Source organism: Phyllopteryx taeniolatus, chromosome 8 (assembly GCF_024500385.1).
Source record: "Phyllopteryx taeniolatus isolate TA_2022b chromosome 8, UOR_Ptae_1.2, whole genome shotgun sequence".
In the NCBI taxonomy this organism is placed as follows: domain Eukaryota; kingdom Metazoa; phylum Chordata; class Actinopteri; order Syngnathiformes; family Syngnathidae; genus Phyllopteryx; species Phyllopteryx taeniolatus.
Window position 1 is genome coordinate 15,674,079 of NC_084509.1, and position 19,018 is coordinate 15,693,096.

Consider the following 19,018-nt stretch of genomic DNA (forward strand, 5'->3'; position numbering starts at 1 on the left):
GAGGGGGAGGGGGGGGGGGGGGGCGCTTGAGTCAATTATCAAAATTATCAGGCCCATCCCGAATGAACAGGATGAATACCGCACATAGTGTGTTCGCTATTGGTTGCCACGTGACTGCAACATTGCCCTGCCTTCTTATTTACTGTAATATGAATTAGGATTTCAAACATTTTGCGGTTTTAAACCCGAACGAACGGCACAATCAGGAGCGCCAAGATCGTAAGACCCAAAGTACCCGCTGTTGCGTGCGTTCTGCAAAAGTCTGTCGTAAAACCTCACACCCTGGGCACCGGAGTAGTTTCTTCACGACTTTGTTTAATACCGTGTGAAATTTCCCAGTCGGTGCACTTGGAAGCAGATGAAAGAAGGGTGAGACGTGTGGTGCACGCTGATCTCGAACCCTGGAAATCCTGGAAAACAGAGTCTGACACATCTGGCTGCCAAGTGGACTGGCAGTGGAGCAGCCAGGCATATCAAAGATACTGGAACTAGGAAGGAGTTCCACACTGGACATAACAGCTGCTTCCAAAGAGATGGGGGAGAGGCGGGTGTTTATGTTTGGACCCTTTCAGCACCATTAACTCTTGAGTAGTACCTGCTGTAGAGTAACGTATTGGCACATTATTTACCGGATACAACTGATTTGATTTCAGAAAGTAGACGAATACTTTATCAGAGGAGTTGTGTTACAAGAATATTTGTTTCTATGTTTACAAATTGGATTTGTTTGTCTTCCATTTGTATTCCTCAATACAGTAATGTATTTGTTTTGTTTGTTGGCAACTCAACCGAGAGTTCATGAGAGAGCTTCAGGGAGATTTTGTCGGTGCCAACAGCATCGCACGCTGGATGTGGACGCCCTCTGCTTGGGGACAAATGTTCATATTCGTTGGACCATACCCATCACCAAAATAGACTCCAGACTAATCTGGCCAATGTGGTATGTGTGATGTGACGGCCCTGCGACAGGACACCTAATCTATCCTTTGTCTAGTGAGCCTAGATAAAAAAAGTATTATTTTTTTTGGTCAGTTTTTTTCATCTATTTTTGTGCCTAGGTGGCCCACAATGTAGCCAGTTCACATCAACTCTATGGGGCATCCACCAGAGCCATCAATTGTGCCTTTTATATTTAATACAGAGTGGTCATTCAATTGCAAAATGAAAGAGTCTCTGACTGTTCATGGGGTTGCGCCAATTAAAGCAGCCTAGTGGCCAACACTGACATAGCATTATTGTTAGCCTAATAGCATAGTTGCCAAAGTCATATTTAAATATTTTTGAAACAACAAATTCAATAAACTAGAAGAGTCCAGTTGCATTCATTCAACCTGTGCAGCTTACCAAGACCTGGATGCCTGAGAATCTCCACAGACATCAGGAAAAAACAACATTTTTGGCAAGCCCATTGATATTTCATGCCCATTTTGTGAACGGAATTTTTAAATGACTTATGCTTATGCTGAATTATACTTTTAGGCTTATGACATGTGATGTCACATAGAGTCCTTTCATTCATCATCGAGAAATTGTTGTGCCCTCATTTTCAATCATGTCGACAGCACAAATAAAACAAAAAATGATAACAAAGAGCACATGAACAAACACAACTACAAACAATGAAATTGAAAAATGATAAAGGTATGTTGTTGTATGTTAGAAATTAAGATATGTTGTGAGGTTCTCCAGATAAATGCAGCCCCCAAAGTTTTATGCAGTTCCTGCACTGGATCTCACTGTAAGTCCACATTATTTTGTGACAACTTCAACAGTACTCAGTCGAACACTGCTTTCAGTCAACAGGTGTCTTCTGTACATGTGATTCATGTTTTCCCTCATAAAACTACCAAAGAGGAACAGCTCATGGCGATACTGACAATGTCCCTTTGTGTTTTGATGGAAATATGAGGCCAATACTGATAGGACATCCTCACTCTCTGATCCACCTCGGATGTCATGTTGTTTGGGCTTTGTGTTGTATAGGATACCAACACAACATCTCTCCTGTGCAGCTATGAAAAGAAGGATACAATTGTAATTGTCGGGCCCTCTTGCTACACCTTGTCATGTGGCAACGTTTGGGTTATTCTATCCAAATATTAGACAGCAAAGTATATTTGCAAACCTGCAGACAACAATCTGATGTGTTGTTTTCAAAGAGTTTACGTGGGTATGCTGATGCGTTCATTTCCTCCGGAGTGAAGCGCAGCACTTATGGGTTGAAGTAATAGCACATTCTCAAACCAAGTGCATTGTTCAGCCAAGGTCAGTAAATTATGAGTGCTGCCAGGGAGCAGAGGTGTGGCACAGCCAATGCAACAATGATAAAAATAGCCAACTTGGGAAAAATATTTTTATGGAGAAGCCTCTAAAAATTCCTTGAGGATGAGATGCAAAACGAGAGTCCCTTTTCTACTAAATTTAATGTGATACATCCTGGAAAGGGTATGTGGGAATTTGCAGGCCACTGGGTTTATATCAGGGGGCTGAATGGGGAAAACATAAGCAAGAAAAGGTCGGCCCCCTCCTCCAAACTGTTCCCAGGCTAAGAAAGAATAAGAGCATGTTTAAAAAGAACTTCTGCCTCAGCATAGTGAACACCATACCAAATCCTTTTTTAAGTTTATGCCAAAATAAAATCAGCACTCGCATGTAAACAAGCTGTTTTCTTCATACAAGCATGAACCATAACAGAGCCTGTACCCTTAAAGAACAAACTATCCAATCCTTCACTGCAAAAGAGAATAAATGACAAAGTGTCACAGGAATGATCTTCTCACTAAGCTTACTTCCTGCAGCACCGCCAAAGTGTGTACTGTTAAATATCACCCTGGTGACATCCATCCATTTTCTGAGCCGCTTCTCCTCACTAGGGTCGCGGGCGTGCTGGAGCCTATCCCAGCTGTCATCGGGCAGGAGGCGGGGTACACCCTGAACTGGTTGCCAGCCAATCGCAGGGCACATCGAAACAAACAACCATTCGCACTCACAGTCATGCCTACGGGCAATTTAGAGTCTCCAATGAATGCATGTTTTTGGGAGTGCCCGGAGAAAAGGTTGTGCAAGATATTCTCAACGCATTGTGGCGGCACGGTGACCGACTGGTTAGCACATCTGCCTCACTGTTCTGAGGACCCGGGTTCAAATCCGGCTGCGCGTTTGCATGTTCTCCCGGTGCCTGTGTGGGTTTTCGCCGGGTACTCCGGTTTCCACACAGGCGGGGCATGTTTTTAGAATGTGGGAGGAAGGCGGAGTACCCAGAGAAAACCCACACAAGCACGAGGAGAACATGCAAACTCCTGAGCCCAGAACTTCAGAATTGATTTTTAGAATTTTAATTGCTGTCATTATCTGTTGTATTTTTACACGCTAGATTTGAGCTTTCACTGTCTTGACTGTCCTTACCATACACTGTGTGTGTATCCGTGTGCGTGCGTTTGAGTGTGCGCACATGCATGTGTGTATGCCTCTCCTGTGATTGATGATTCCACACGACTGGTGTTTACCCCACCGAGGCTCTGTGTTGTGCTCAAGGCCCAAGCAGTCAGTGTCTGAAGGAAGGAAGGAGAGGAAAAGAAGTCATTCTTTCCGAGCCATCGAGGCCAGTCCTGAAAGGGAGTCAATTCTGGGAGTTGTCCGCCCAGCATGACAGACGCCTATTGTCCCTGCTCCCGCTGCTACCCGGGGACGGCGGGGGGCTTCCAATCATTGCTGTGGTGAGGGGCTCTGAGGGAGGAGTGGGAGAGGAATCAGAATTTCTTCAAAACGCAGACACGACAACGAGGAATGTGACAAAGAGGCACTTTGATAACCGCACAGGACAAGACATGAACATTGCTTCGCCATGGTGATTACATGGAGTGGGCGGGGTTAGTCTTCAGGATTGCCCCACTGAAATCTTTATGTGGAAAAAAGATGATTTAATGTAATGTAGATGGGGATTTTCCTCGTTTGGGCTTCTTGCATGTGTTTTTATGACTTTTGGGGAAATAAATCATACTGGTATGCCATTGAATGGAAATGTGTCCTTAATGACGTTTTGGATTCATTGGCGAATACATTTTGTCGTTTGAAGAAGTGCACTTAGTTTGGTGAGCTAGAGCCTATCCTTGCTGACTTTGGGTGAGAGGCGGGCTACACGCTGGACTGGTCACCAGCCAAACGCAGTGTTAAATTCTACCAAACCACAATATTGACACACCATCGCATTCCTCTTCGAACTCAAATTTTACAAGCTCATCTGTTTATCAGAAAAATGCAGAATATGTGATACTATTCATGTGAAAAACAAAAGCCAGTTCTTCTCATATTGTCTGAAAATGTAAATAAATAATAAATAAATAAATAAATATACAATAGTTCTATAATAATATCCCTAGATGTTACTATTTATTAATAACTTTTAAAATGGTCATGTTTTCACATGAAGGCTTTTTCTTAAACCTTATGGCGACAAACTGACTAATTTTGCCATTTAAAAACTACACAGACAAAAGTATTCAGATACGGACCGTTCCCCAAATTGATTGAAAGGGTTGAAGTCATTTAATCAACGCCAACCTCGTGCAAGTATCACGCTGGTACAGAAAACAATCGAATCGAGTCAACTCGAGTTGCCAGTCTAATGACTTGCGACTTGCTTGCCAAATACTTCAGAAAGACTTGACTTGACTGTGATCTGGTAGCCAAGAGACTTGACTTGACTTTGACTTGAACGACATGACTTGACAGTCATTTCATTTAGAGTTGGAAATCTGCATTTTAATTAAGACAGTTTTTTTTTTGGGGGGGGGGGGGGGCGTCATTCACGCCAACCTGGCAACACAGTCTGCGTTGCTGCGCACTTGCCAGTGTGATGTAGACACCTGCATTAACAACGATGCATGGTTTGCAACTCGCGCATTAAAGACACAACAACAACAACAACAACGTGGAACTTCACTCGTCACTACAAAACTCACAAAGTTGCGGAAACAAAATTCCGCAAAAAGTACACAGCAAAGTTTGTTGAGAAATAAAGTTTAAAACAACTTTAAAACAATTCAGTGCAATAAATTCAGTTAACCATAACCTCAGTTGTTGTTAATTTAACTTTTATAAGGTGTGAATACTTTTTTTAGTAGTATTTCACATTGTATTACTTCTCCAAGATATGTTGCGACTGGAGCAAGATTGTATGACTTGACTTGCTTAAACCAAGTAATGACTTGACTCAACTTGCTTGAAATTTAGTGGCAACTCGACTTAACTTGTTTGATTTCCCCTCCCCCCTCCACAGTGACTTGAGACTTGCACATATGTGGCTTACTCCCACCTCTGGCATCTAGCCCAACATTGATTGATTAGTTGATTAAGAGGTGTGTTTGTAGAAGTGTGTCCCTGTTCTTTGCATGCATCTCCTATTATACTGTAAATGGCATCCAAACTGACCTGGCTCCTTGATTGTACAGATGAAGGATAGCAAGACACGAAGTAGGAAGTCGCAGCTCCCGTTAGCAACATCCTGCAGATGCACGGATGACGTGCTCAAGGTCCCGAGAAAGGACGATCAAAGAAGAGGAATTCCTCCTGGACGAGTTCCACTATGTTGGTCATGCTATTCATAACTTTTTGAGTCACACCAGAAAAATCATTAGTCAGTCGCTCTTCCTTTCTTACACCGTTCCCCCACAGTCCGCCCACTCAGAGATGCTGGGATTCAATCGGAGGGTCAGCATAGATTATGAAGTCCCACGCAAGGTCTCGTCCTAAACTAAATTGATTTCTGCTGCTTGTGTTTTCCCAGAGAAAAACTTTAGTCACTCTGACCCCCATCATGTGAAATCGCACAGTTACATTTGAGATGGCAGCTTTTTGTACTGGCAAGCTGCCAAAGTCATCAGTGATTGAAAGGATCACCACTCCAAATCCTCAAATAAACTAGATATCTTCCACCTGTCAGTCGATTTAAAATTCCGGTCAATTTCAAAGTTTGAAACTTTCCATGGGAGTTAACGGGACTAAACCATGAATTTAAGAATTTTAAGGTTGGTTCTTAATAGGGAACTTAAATATAGTTTATATTTTAGCATAATCCTGACAAAAATAACTAGATGCAAGTACAGTGGTACCTTGACTTATAATTGCCCCAATTTATGAGTTTTTCAGTTCACAATCTGTCACTTGGTCCATTTTTTTTTTTGCTTTGTGTTGCAAGCCAAAGTTTGAGACATGAGCAAGCTTTACATAAAACCACTGCTGGAGTGAAGTGTGTGTGGGGAGGGGGGTTGGTGGGGGGTGGAGCAAAGCATGTAATGCCTCACCTGTGGGCAAGAAGAGTTATGTATAGTTCTTGAAATTCCTGGGGTTGATGAGCAGACAAAAGATGAGGAAGAGCGGGTCACATGCTTCCTGTCTTTTAAAAGGGGGAAATGACCCAGCGACAAGACGCACAATCGCTGCTACGTCATCATCCGTGCCTCTTTGAAAGAAACACTTCAAGGCTGTCACTTGTTTTGTTGTCTCACATTCATCCTGTCCCCACTGTATACATCTTTTGCACTTTTTGGGGTGGCGCTTGGGCTTCTTTTTTTTTTTGGACCATGATGTTACACCTGATACATGATATTTCATTGGCCCATAAAAGACCTTTGAGAAATCCCTGCAGAAGCGACAAAGTTGTGTAAGCATTCGTTTGGAAAGGAGCAATTTGAACTTGCACAAAACAAACACAGGAAGCTGACTGGCTGTCTGGCTAATAGACCAGAGGGAGGGTTCGCTACCATAAAAGGAGCAAGAAGCTCTATAGCGAAGACAAAAGCAAAATACCTTTTATAGCTGCTTGTATTGCCTCTGCTTATCCCAGTTGTGTCATTAGACACTTAAACAAATGCCATTCGTCATGAATCCAAAGGTTTGGAACAGGATTTCCTATGATCATATCAGACTCCCACCACCACCACCACCACCACCACCACCACCCCTGAAAAGAAAACACAATTTCAATACTAAGCAGCTCAGATGGGGAGGATGATGCAGATTAAGGTGAGGAAGGAAATACCAAAGACATTGTTATTGTCATAGGTTGGTGGAAATGGGTGAAGAAAAACAATACAAAAATAATGCATGAGTCGTGTGACATAAGGAAAAACACATCCTGATATTGCCTGGACATCTCTCGCATTGTGTTTCCGTCCATTTGTTTTAACCCCTAATGCGTGTGTTGTTCTACATTTGCCTGACAATTTACTAGATATGGACTGTAATTTACAGTCACAACAGTAAAAAAAAAAGAAAAAAGATGGCTTTTTTTTTTTTCACTTGTCCCTCTCTCCTGATGTGCAATTTACATATCAAATAGCCATCCATTTTCTGTACCACTTATCCTTAGTAGGGTTGCGGGCGTGCTGGAGCCTATCCCAGCTATCTTCGGGCGAGAAGCGGGGTACACCCTGAAATGGTCGCCAGCCAATCGCAGGCCACATAGAAACAAACAACCATTCAGACTCACATTCACACCTACGGGCATTTTAGAGTCTTCAATTAACCTTCCATGCATGTTTTTGGGATGTGGGAGGAAACCGGAGCGCCCGGAGAAAACCCACCCAGGCACGGGGAAAACATGCAAACTCTACACAGGCGGGGCCGGGATTTGAACCCCGGTCCTCAGAACTGTGAGGCAGATGTGCTAACCAGTCGTCCAATATAAAACATGACAGATAAAATAACTTTTAAATCTGATTTTTTTGGTATGTTAAAAGGTTTTGCTTCAAAATACATTTTAAATAGTAGTAATTATGCTCTGAAGCCATGTCTTTTAATATGAATGAAACATCCACCCATCCATTTTCTGAGCCGCTTCTCCTCACTAGGGTCGCGGGCGTGCTGGAGCCTATCCCAGCTGTCATCGGGCAGGAGGCGGGGTACACCCTGAACTGGTTGCCAGCCAATCGCAGGGCACATACAAACAAACAACCATTCGCACTCACAGTCATGCCTACGGGCAATTTAGAGTCTCCAATTCATGCATGTTTCTGGGATGTGGGAGGAAACCGGAGTGCCCGGAGAAAACCCACGCAGGCACGGGGAGAACATGCAAACTCCACACAGGCGGGGCCGGGGATTGAACCCAGGTCCTCAGAACTGTGAGGCTGACGCTCTAACCAGTCGGCCACCGTGCCGCCTGCAATGGAAATGTATTTATTGAAATTTTTATGAAATTATTATTGTCCGAGCTGAGTGGAATGATGTTGGCGACAAGAAGTAGAAAGATGAAAGTCAAGTGTGTGGACGTTACAACCAACTGCAGACTTCCACATTTGTGTCCCAGGAAGACAAGCAGCTGCTTCTCCAGACTGGTACACAAGTCACACAGACCTCTTACTAAAACCTTTTTAATACTGTAGAGAAAGAGAGAGAGAAAATGAGCAACATGACTCAACAGAAATGACTGAGCTAAATGTTCTGACCATGGGTGGACCAAATGTAAATTCTCACATCTATTTTTCAGATTTGTTCACTGTTTTCAGCCGTTATGACGTCTGTCACTCAAACGAATGAAACCCTGTTAAACTCTGTTGCAAAATATATATAACAAATAAACTACTGTATCTTGTAAAATGTGGGCCGTTCATGGTTAAGATGAACGAATTATGTGATGGTTTATTACCTGCTGCTTTAGCATAAAAAAGTGGTCAGTTTTTCAAAATTGTTGCTGCCTAAATTGTCCTCTAAATCTGAATGACCCAAGTAGTGATCTATCTCTCTCTCTCTCTCGTCCAAACAAGACTTAAAACACAGAGACCTGTTTATTATTAAAAATATTACCATACGAATATATAATAAAATAATACATCCTCTCCTTATCCTAGCGAATAAGTTACAGTGCTTTATACAGTATTGACACACGATAAACGCTTTCCACGGAGCAAAGCAGGGCGGGTATGCGCAGGCGCACACTCACACCCCGGAAGTACAGCGAAGTCACGACCAAAACAAATATGGCGCCCAACGCAACGACGGAAAGCGTGTTGAAGCGAATAGTCAATGTTTCTTCGGTTATAATCTCATTCCTTTGGTTGAATTCCGCTTCCCCTTGAGGTAATTACGTGAACTAATCGGGTTTCGGTTCGGAAATACGAGCGGAGAAATCAGAAGAAGTACGGAAATGCGGCGGAAGTCTCCGTTTCGTATTTGAACGCAAACATCCGGTTGTGCGTTCGTGATGTCAGCTCGCTGTATGACAAAAGTGGGAAAAGTAAAACTGTTGATTATCTTTACCTTTTGAAGGGATAGTGCAACAAATGGGATGTAACTGAGCATGCAAATAAACATGTACTTCGATTTGTGGACACACTGAGAGCACAGTGCGATGGGACCAGTCGACATTGCTATTTCCACTGTAGGAAAATGCCTCGATGCAGCCTGCTTAATGCTGGACGTGAATTTCCTCCTCGTCCACACGCTCGTCCGCACTTTCCTGGCAGTGTACCACTTTATAATCAACCTGCCTGCATTCCTGGTCTACTCCCTCGTGGAGCTGGGCAACTTGGCGCTGCTCATCTTGCTCTCCACGGCGGAGGCGACGTCCCACGTCGCCCACGGCGCGGCGTCCGTGCTGGGCGGCGTCATGCTGTCTCTGGAGGGGCTTCTGGAGAGTTTGAAAATGGTGGGCTACCTGTTGACACACGTGCTGCTCCGCTGCAAGGAGCAGGTGTGTCGGGGGCTGCTGTCGCTGCTCGAGGCGTGCGGCATTGCGCTCAGCCTCCTGGTCTACCTGGTCAACACGGTGGTCAACTACGCCCTCATCGCCGCCCTTAACCTCTACTCGGCCGTGGTCGGCGTGTGGCAGACGGTGTCCAGCCCGCTGCAGATGGCGCTGGAGCTCACGCTGACCTCCGTCACCTTTCTCTACAGTTGCCTGATTGGCACGTCGGCGTTCCTGTGGTCCCCCTGCAAGCTGGCGTTGGACTTCCTGGCCTCGCTGGTGCACATCTTTATCAGCATCTTCATACTGAACGCGTACGGCCTGGCGCTCACCGTCGGCATCGCGCTGACGGCCACCGCCTACTGCAATCCGGAAGTCACCGGGCAGGCGTCGCGGCGACTTGCGGCTTCCGTTAACTCTTTCCCAGCCGTGAGGAGACTTTACGTGTCGCTTCATTTAACCCTGGATTTAATACGCGCAGGCATGAGACCCCTGCGCCAGATGTCGCTTCACCTTTACCTGCTGGAGAGAAGAATCTGGCGCCAGCTGTCTCGCCATAGCAGCGCGTTGAGACTGCTACTGAGGAGGCAGCTCCACGGTGAAACCGGAGCGGGCGAGGAGAACAGGCGGGACCCGCCCGACGGGCGAGCGGGGGACGACCGACGGGAGCGGCCGGCCCCGTCGCCGTCATCGTCGTCCAGCACGGCGAGACCTCTGAAGGCCGACCGGCTGTGGCGGCCCCCGGTAGAGAACCTGCTGACGCTGCTGAACGAGCAGGAGCACCGGAAGATGTGCGTCATCTGTCACGACTGCGCCAAGACGGTGGTGCTGCTGCCCTGCAGACACTTGTGCTTGTGTCGAGATTGCACCGACATCCTGCTGCAGCAGCCCTTCCACCAGCACAACTGCCCGCTATGTCGCCGCATTATCTTCGACACCATTGAGGTGTACCTCTGAAGCTGCACAATAACTCATTTTTACTACCAGTGAAATGCTATTTTTTTTATTATTTTTTTTTATTCGTATTCAAGCTCTCGACTTAAGTCAGCAAGGATAAATGCCGGCTTCACTGTGACCGTGAAATAGCCATATGAAATGATTGCCTTCTTCAATTATTATTTATTTTTCCCATTTTATCGCAGTAGGAAATTTTTGAACAGCCAAACTCAAGAAGGTTAAGACAAGGGATAAAAGAAAGGGCATAGAAAGAGTTTGCCACTCAAATGCTCAAACCAACTAACTAAAACGAACAACTCCACTATACTGTTGTACAGTTGGGCAGCACGGTGGTTGTGGTCATCAAGTCTGCCTCAGTTCTGAGGTTCGGCGTTCAAATCTCAGCTTCAGCCTATCTGTGTGGACATACCATGTACTCCTCTTGCTTGTGTGTGTTTTTTCCCGGGTATTCTGCTTTCCTCGCGCATTCCAAAAACACGCATGTTCAATTCATTACAGTCACTAATAGTAAATTGTCCGTAGGTGCGAAAGCTAGTATGCTTGTTTGTCTATGTGTGCCCTGCGATTGGCTGGCGACCAGTCCAGTGTGAGCCTCACTTTTTGCCCAAGGTCATCTGGGACAGACTGCATCCGAATGATGATGATGATATTTCAGCAAATCCATTCATCCAATGACCTGACTGTGCTGCGCTTCATTAGTGGTTAGCATTTTGGCCTCAGAGTTTGTGGTTAGAATCTCAGTTCTGGCCTTGTGTGTGGTTTGCATGTTCTCCCCCAGTATTCGGGCTTCCTCCCAGATCCCCAAAACTTCATGTTAGCTTTATTGAGGATTGTCCTTCCTCTATTCTTCTCTTTGGCAGCACACTAGGAAGTGGTTTGCACCTCTGCCTCGCAGCCAATAAGGTCTGGGTTTGAATCTCAGCTTGGCCGCTTATTTGCGTGGGTTTCCCCAGGTACTCTGACTTTCTGCCCAAACCATGCATTTTAGGTTAATTTATGACTCTAGTGATGTGTGCCCTGTTGTACCAATAGGCAGACTTTGACCCTAATAAGGACCAGCGTTATAGAAAATGGTTGGCTGGAGTCGATCTTTGGTGTATTGATGTACCACTCGTTGTAACACTTTAGTGACGATTTAAAAGAGTCACTATATCAAATACTCACAAATGGGATGGTCCAATCTCCTTTAACTTCCTAGGCTTTTTTTTTTTTGTTCTTATTGATGATTAAATGCAAATGAGACAGACGGCTCACTTGTTTTCACACCTCCGCTAAAAATACACGCAAGGAGGTGAAAATGGATAACTGTGAAGTTGATTTTGTTTGGGAGCATTAATGAAACGTGAAAGTGATGAACATATGGTTTTGGGTTATTTAATGTAAAGGAAAGACAAACATTTTAGAGAAGAAATACAAAAAAAATATTTAACATGACTGGCGGTAGTAGTATTTATGTATGTACACTACATGTAGATGGAAAGATAAAAGAAAGCTGTGGATTATTTTCTGTGAGACTAGAAAGTGCAAGTGCTACTTTTGACTTAAATAACATGTCAGCGTCATGCTAACTTTGCTGAGCTGTTTAAATTACTTTTTTTTTAGTTTATGGCTAGACTTTCACACATGGATCCTAAACAATTTCCTTTATTTCGTATTTTTGCAGATTCCCCCCCCCCCCCCCGCATATTTGCCTTTTTCTTTTTTTTTTTAAACACAAAATGTTTATTATGCCTTTTTCTTGTATAGTAATACAGATTACTGTCCAGAATTCCAATTCTTTTTGAAGTGTTTTGTGTTTATTAAGTTTACATTTCTCATAAAATCATCGTGGTATTGTGTGTATGTATGATGCTGTGGAGAGTCTACCTTTTGAATTGTTTTTCTATTGTTGGATGATTTAAGTTGATATTTTGCGGGTTTTGTGAGTGACAGTCAAGAATTTGTTATCTGCATCCTCCTCAGGTATTTCTATGCCACCATACAGTAAGCCATTCCTACGAATGCAGCAATGGAACAAGTGTTCTGTGTGAAAGAATGAAGACAATGTGATTTGCAGACTTGAATGTAACTCAGCTGAGATTGATGCCACACTTTAGTGACACTTTTCATAATAAAACAGCAGTAAATACCATTTTGTGACTTTGGTGTAGGTCAATTTGAATGGCAGCTACTCTGGCAGAATATTGGACTCAAGTAACAACAGCTTTGTCGTAATTCCAAACAGTACTGGTAAATGTTACCGGAATGCTTTTAAGGCTAACTATGAGTTCAGTCTAAAGATAAAATATTGTTAGAAATACTTCATCCTCTCTGATGATTCAAGGAAAATATGAAGCCAACTATTTGGACAGATAATATAAGTATACATTATATTGGGGCTGGGAGATTATGGAAACGATTATTCATTGATTTTGAAACAATATTTATTTAACTACCAAAACTCAAGTTTAAATATAACTTAAAATAACAACCAGAAAACAAGTTTTTAAAAAGTAAAATAATAATATATTAAATAAAAGCAATATTAAAAAAACAAATACAAATAAAATTCAGCCATGAATAAAAACATTGGAACGCCTGGGGTAACGGTATGATCTATGTATTTGCTTTAAAAAAAAAAAAAAAACATCATTCCCCTAAAACAGGAACTTCATGTCAGACAGTCGCGTTTTGTGTTTTTACACAAACCATGATTGTATGAGCCATGACTGTTCGTGCTATGCGCGCCTTGGCCTCATGGTGGCAGTGTGGTGCGCTGCGTGCATGCAGCTACATATTTACAGTACACACACTAAAAAGTAGATTAAAGTCGCAATAAAACTTTAAGATCGTTTTTCGCAAATTAGGAAGAATATATGTATTGTGTGAGTATTGTTATGTCACCTGTCTCCATGTGTTACTATGCGTTTGTGTGTGAATATTCGTTATTTGAAGGTAAATCCCTCCTGTGATCTAATGATAACATTAGCTAGCCCGTCAATGCGATTTTCCATTGACTGTTAGCATTAAGCTGGCGATTTCTAAAACGATGTGTGTTTTGTATTTAAATATGCAATGTGTGTAATTATTTTAGTCTCTTTTAGTAATGATTTTTCTTTAGTTTTACAGTCAACTAGGTGCCAATAAACAGCTTTAAAAAGCACGCTCAGGGAGGGCAGAAGAACATGCGTGACACGCTTGCTACAGGTAACACATGGTGCGTTCAGGGTGCGTTTACAACACAGGAGCTTGGATACACAACCCACACTGCAGCACATTCATCTTTTTTATTATTATTATTTTAACGTTTTTATGATCGCGAGAAGCCAAAATCATGAAACCGGAAATTAATTAGTATGTCATCGCCGCCACATCACTTGAGAAAATGGGCAAATAAATTCAAAAGTATATTAATGTAATACATAATTATAATACAAAATATCCTTTTATTTTCACAATGGAGGAATTTGCATCATTTCAGCAGCAATAGTGGATACAGGAAATACAAAAAGAGCATGCAAGAGACAACATTTGGCTGCAACTGCATTCGCCATTCCAAGGTTTATACAATAAATACTGTCTACCCTGTCTTCATTGCTTCCTATGTCTAATAGTGGGACACATGTTCTACATAATGTACATCTGCGAAAGCAATTCAGTGAGTAAAATTCCCACAGTAACCGGTAACATGAAACAACCAACTGGGTTTTGTCGACATAGCGATTATGTGTCTACTCTAATTTATAGATGTGTTCAAGTTTACATGTGAGCATGTGTGAGGGGACTGGTTGGGTCAGATGGGACCACTTCCACATGCATGTGACAATTCTCCAGAGACCTCTGGTTTACAACCCCCATTCCCTTTCCCAGGTTCTAAAAATGGAGCCAGACATCTGTGCAGATAAAAGAATGCACTCGCTGATGTCAGCCTCCAACAGTTTTGCATTTACAATGTGATTTTAGTGTGATCAAAATCTTGAATTTTTTTTTCACAACCGGACAGCGGAAAATCACATTCGAGCTCAGCGTTGAGCGGGTGCTCTTCAACTACAATGTCAAGTAAACACAGTCAGTGATCCACAAACAACACAAAAGGTTGTTTATTGTCTGCTGGCCTGTATGCAGCCTCCACTGTGTTTACATGTCGCTTGCAAATGAGGAGGATGCTAACAAAGCAGAGGAAGTTTGCAGCCAGGACAGCGTCATACTCCCGGGATTCAATCTCATTTTACTGACCTCAGTGGGCCCGGATCAGCACAGTGTGGGAAAATGTCAAAAATGGGGAAAAAAAAAATAATAATTGGAATTGACTAACGGACAAGCAGATATGCATGGATGGACAAACAGATTGGCAGGTGGTTAGTTAAGGATGGCTAAACGGGCAGGCCTGCATGCAGGTGGGAATGGATGAGAGGGCAGGTAGGTTAACCACCTAGTCCTACATAGACAGACAGGCAGGTAAGGATGGAAGGACAAATTGGCAGCTAGTTGGGATAGATGAATGAATGAATGGGTGGATAGACAAGTAAGCGGATAGGTAGGCAGGTTACACGGACAGGTACAGTAGGGAGGAGTGGATGCACGCGATGAAGGTAGATTGGGATGGATTGACAGGTCAGTAGGTCGGGACGGGCGGTGATATTGTACAGTAGGAAGAGATTGATGAACAGAAAAGGTAGATCGGAAGGGATGAATGGACAGACAAGTGCTAGATTAGATTGGATGGATTGATGGATGGCTGGATGGACAGACCAACAGCTTTCATGGATGGAAGGTCGCATGAACAGGTAGTTAGGGTTAGATCAATAGATGGGCAGACAGTAAATTGGTACGTTGGTAGGTAGTAGGAAATGGACGTTGCAAATACAAGTGGTTTTATTTTATCGGAACAATTCCAGCAGTACATCTTTGAGAGTTTATGATACAGTACTGTGTCCATGAAGGTGATAATAATGTGACGTGTCATGTCTGCAAATACAGTATTTCATTGATTGGTTCATTTTAGTGCGGATTGTTGCTTTTTAAACGGATCTGATAGCAGGCTGCCTCCTGCTGGACAAAGTTGTCAGGGTAAAGCGTCATATTAACTGTTCTTTTTAATTATTTATATTAGGTATTTAATTATTTTATGACTACTACCATGGTGAGTTGTCATGCGCATTAGGTGGTTTTATTCATAAAATTATTTTATTTATGTATTTTTTTGTTTTACTTTATATTATTTATATTTTATATATTTATCATAGATATATTTATATATTTTAGGTTTATTTTATTTGTATTTAGTTTTATGTCTACTAAATGGTGACTTAACATGTAAATTGTATGTATTTTGATTTTATTTTAATTTATTACTTTATTTTCATCTATTTGTTTATATTTAATTTATGTAGTTTTGATTGTATTTATATTTAATTATATGACTATTACCCTGGTGACTTAAGGTGCACGTTTGAGGTACTTTTTATTTGAAGTATTTGTATTTTATTACTTTTATTTATTTTGAAATTTGAGGTATTATTGTATTTTTCATTTACTTTATATATTTTTATTTTATTTTTATTTAATGTTATGACTGCCACTATGTTAACTTTACATGAGCACTTTAGGTATTATTTTATTTATGTATTTTATTATTATTTAATTTTATAACTACTACCATGGTGACTTAACGTGTTTTAGGTGTTTTTTAAACTGCATTTATATTTTTCATTTTATTTGCAATAAAGTAGGACTGATACCACAGACCTAACATATTAGGTATATTTTATTTTATTGTATTTTTTATTTTATACATTAATTTTTATTTTATCCGTATTTAATTTTATGACTACTACTATGGTGACGGCAGCACGGTGGCCAACTGGTTAGCACGTCTGTCTCACAGTTCTGAGGACCGGGTTTCAAATCCCGCCCTCGCCTGTGTGGAGTTTTCATGTTCTCCCCGTGCCTGCGTGGGCTTTCTCCAGACACTCCGGTTTCTGCCCACATCCCAAAAAGATGCATGGTAGGTTAATTGACAACTCTAAATTGCCCGTAGGTGTGAATGTGAGTGCGAATGGTTGTTTGTTTATATGTGCCCTGCGATTGGCTGGCGACCAGTTCAGGCTGTACCCCGCCTCTCGCCCGAAGATAGCGGGGATAGGCTATAGCACGCCCACGACACTTGTGAGGATAAGCGTACAGAAAATGGAGGGATGGATACTATCGTGACTTAACATGTGCATTTTAGGTAGTATTTTTTTGTTTTATTTATGTATTTTTGTTTACATTTTTAATTATATGTTTTCCTCTATTTGTATTTGTGTTGCATTTTAAAAACCACTACCATGGTCACCTAACATGCGCTTTTTGGGCACTTTTAAATATATATATATATATATATATATATATATATATATATATATATATATCCATCCATCCATCCATTTTCTGAGCCGCTTCTCCTCACTAGGGTCGCGGGCGTGCTGGAGCCTATCCCAGCTGTCATCGGGCAGGAGGCGGGGTACACCCTGAACTGGTTGCCAGCCAATCGCAGGGCACATACAAACAAACAACCATTCGCGCTCACAGTCATGCCTACGGGTAATTTAGAGTCTCCAATTAATGCATGTTTTTGGGATGTGGGAGGAAACCGGAGTGCCCGGAGAAAACCCACACAGGCACGGGGAGAACATGCAAACTCCACACAGGCGGGGACGGGGATTGAACCCCGCACCTCAGAACTGTGAGGCTGACGCTCTAACCAGTCGGCCACCGTGCCACCACATATATATATATATATATATATATATATATATATATATTTATTTATTTATTTATTATTATTTTTTTTTTTTATCTTTTGATTTTTTATGACTTCTGCCATTGTGATTTAACATGCACATTTAATGTATTTTAATTTCATTTTATATATGTATTTTTATTTTCAATTTGATGTTTTATTTATATTTTTGTAATTTATTTCATTTGTATTTAAATTGAGGACTACTACGATGGTGTCTCAACATGCACATTTTATGTATTTTAATTCCATTTTATTTATGTATTTTTATTATATTGATGTATTTTATGTACTTTTATTAGCATTTAATTTTAGGATGCTAGCATGGTGACTTAATATACACACCTCATGAAACTCTTTCTCTAATAAAGCATAGTATTAGCACTGGGAATTTTTTTACAATGGATTTTACTATATAAGGTTACGAACAAGCGATGATAATTTAACAAATATGTTTATCGTGGCGGCACGGTGGTCGACTGGTTAGAGCGTCAGCCTCACAGTTCTGAGGACCCGGGTTCAATCCCCGGCCCCGCCTGTGTGGAGTTTGCATGTTCTCCCCGTGCCTGCGTGGGTTTTCTCCGGGCACTCCGGTTTCCACCCACATCCCAAAAACATGCATTCATTGGAGACTCTAAATTGCCCGTAGGCATGACTGTGAGTGCAAATGGTTGTTTGTTTCTATGTGCCCTGCGATTGGCTGGCAACCAGTTCAGGGTGAACCCCGCCTCCTGCCCGATGACAGCTGGGATAGGCTCCAGCACGCCCGCGACCCTAGTGAGGAGAAGCGGCTCAGAAAATGGATGGATGGATGTTTATCGTGGTTGCAGTTGTTAGAGCTGACTGAGGTGTTCCCTCTCATAGGATGCAGTACACATTATGATGAATTTAGACATGATTGTAGTCTAAAAATATTCCCATGTTATTAGTCCTTGGAGTACATCTCATAATTCATCTTGTCTGTTAATCTGTAACGACCTGTCACAATGTCGAAGTGTTGTGTCATAGATTTTCCTAAGGTGGGTTCTGTTTTAAAGAGTACTTTAGCAGATGCTCACCAATGGAAGGAAGTGCCTAGTGCCAGGCACAGTTTGATTAACTCTCTGCTTTTCTCGTTTACCCTTAAAAAAAGAAAAACTTTTGCAGGTATATTTAGCACTCACGTATGCGTGCTGTGCGGGCATCTCAAATCACATTTCCTTGTGTCACAGGAGGCACGGAAAGCTTTTTAATGTCGTCTGTCCTTGTCAGTGCTTAGCCCATTAAGTCAACAATGCTGCCTCCAAAAAACACAAAGGTGGAGGCTCAGTCAAGACATCATTGTGACTTACATCATCCGGCTCACAAAGTTACAGCGTTTGGGGAAATCATTAGGCCGGGAAGCCCCGAGTGGATCCAGCGGAATGTGTTTACTTTGGTCAGGTTTGGGGAATAAAAGGCACACAGTCGAGAGTTGGATTGTAGTCATGGAAGTGGCACATGAAAGTCTTAATCATCCGTGTTTTTTTTACACCTAGGATAACTAACTAACTAGCTATGTTAGTTACTGTCGGAGAGTTATTGTGAAAGTAACTACGTTTATTGCTGACCTTTTCATTGGTTTTATGTCTGAG

The 19,018-nt window shown here is 42.1% G+C and overlaps 1 protein-coding gene across 1 annotated transcript; it reads left to right on the top strand.

Moving 5' to 3' along the window:
* Positions 1-8,956: 8,956 nt before the first annotated feature.
* rnf26 (ring finger protein 26) lies at positions 8,957-12,773 on the top strand. The gene has a single exon (XM_061782915.1). The coding sequence runs from the start codon at positions 9,350-9,352 to the stop codon at positions 10,640-10,642; it is 1,293 nt and encodes a 430-aa protein (XP_061638899.1). The 5' UTR covers positions 8,957-9,349; the 3' UTR covers positions 10,643-12,773.
* Positions 12,774-19,018: the final 6,245 nt, after the last annotated feature.

Bases quoted from the DNA above. Each gene is read 5' to 3' on its own strand.
- rnf26 (XM_061782915.1), top strand. From the start codon at position 9,350: ATGGGACCAGTCGACATTGCTATTTCCACTGTAGGAAAATGCCTCGAT.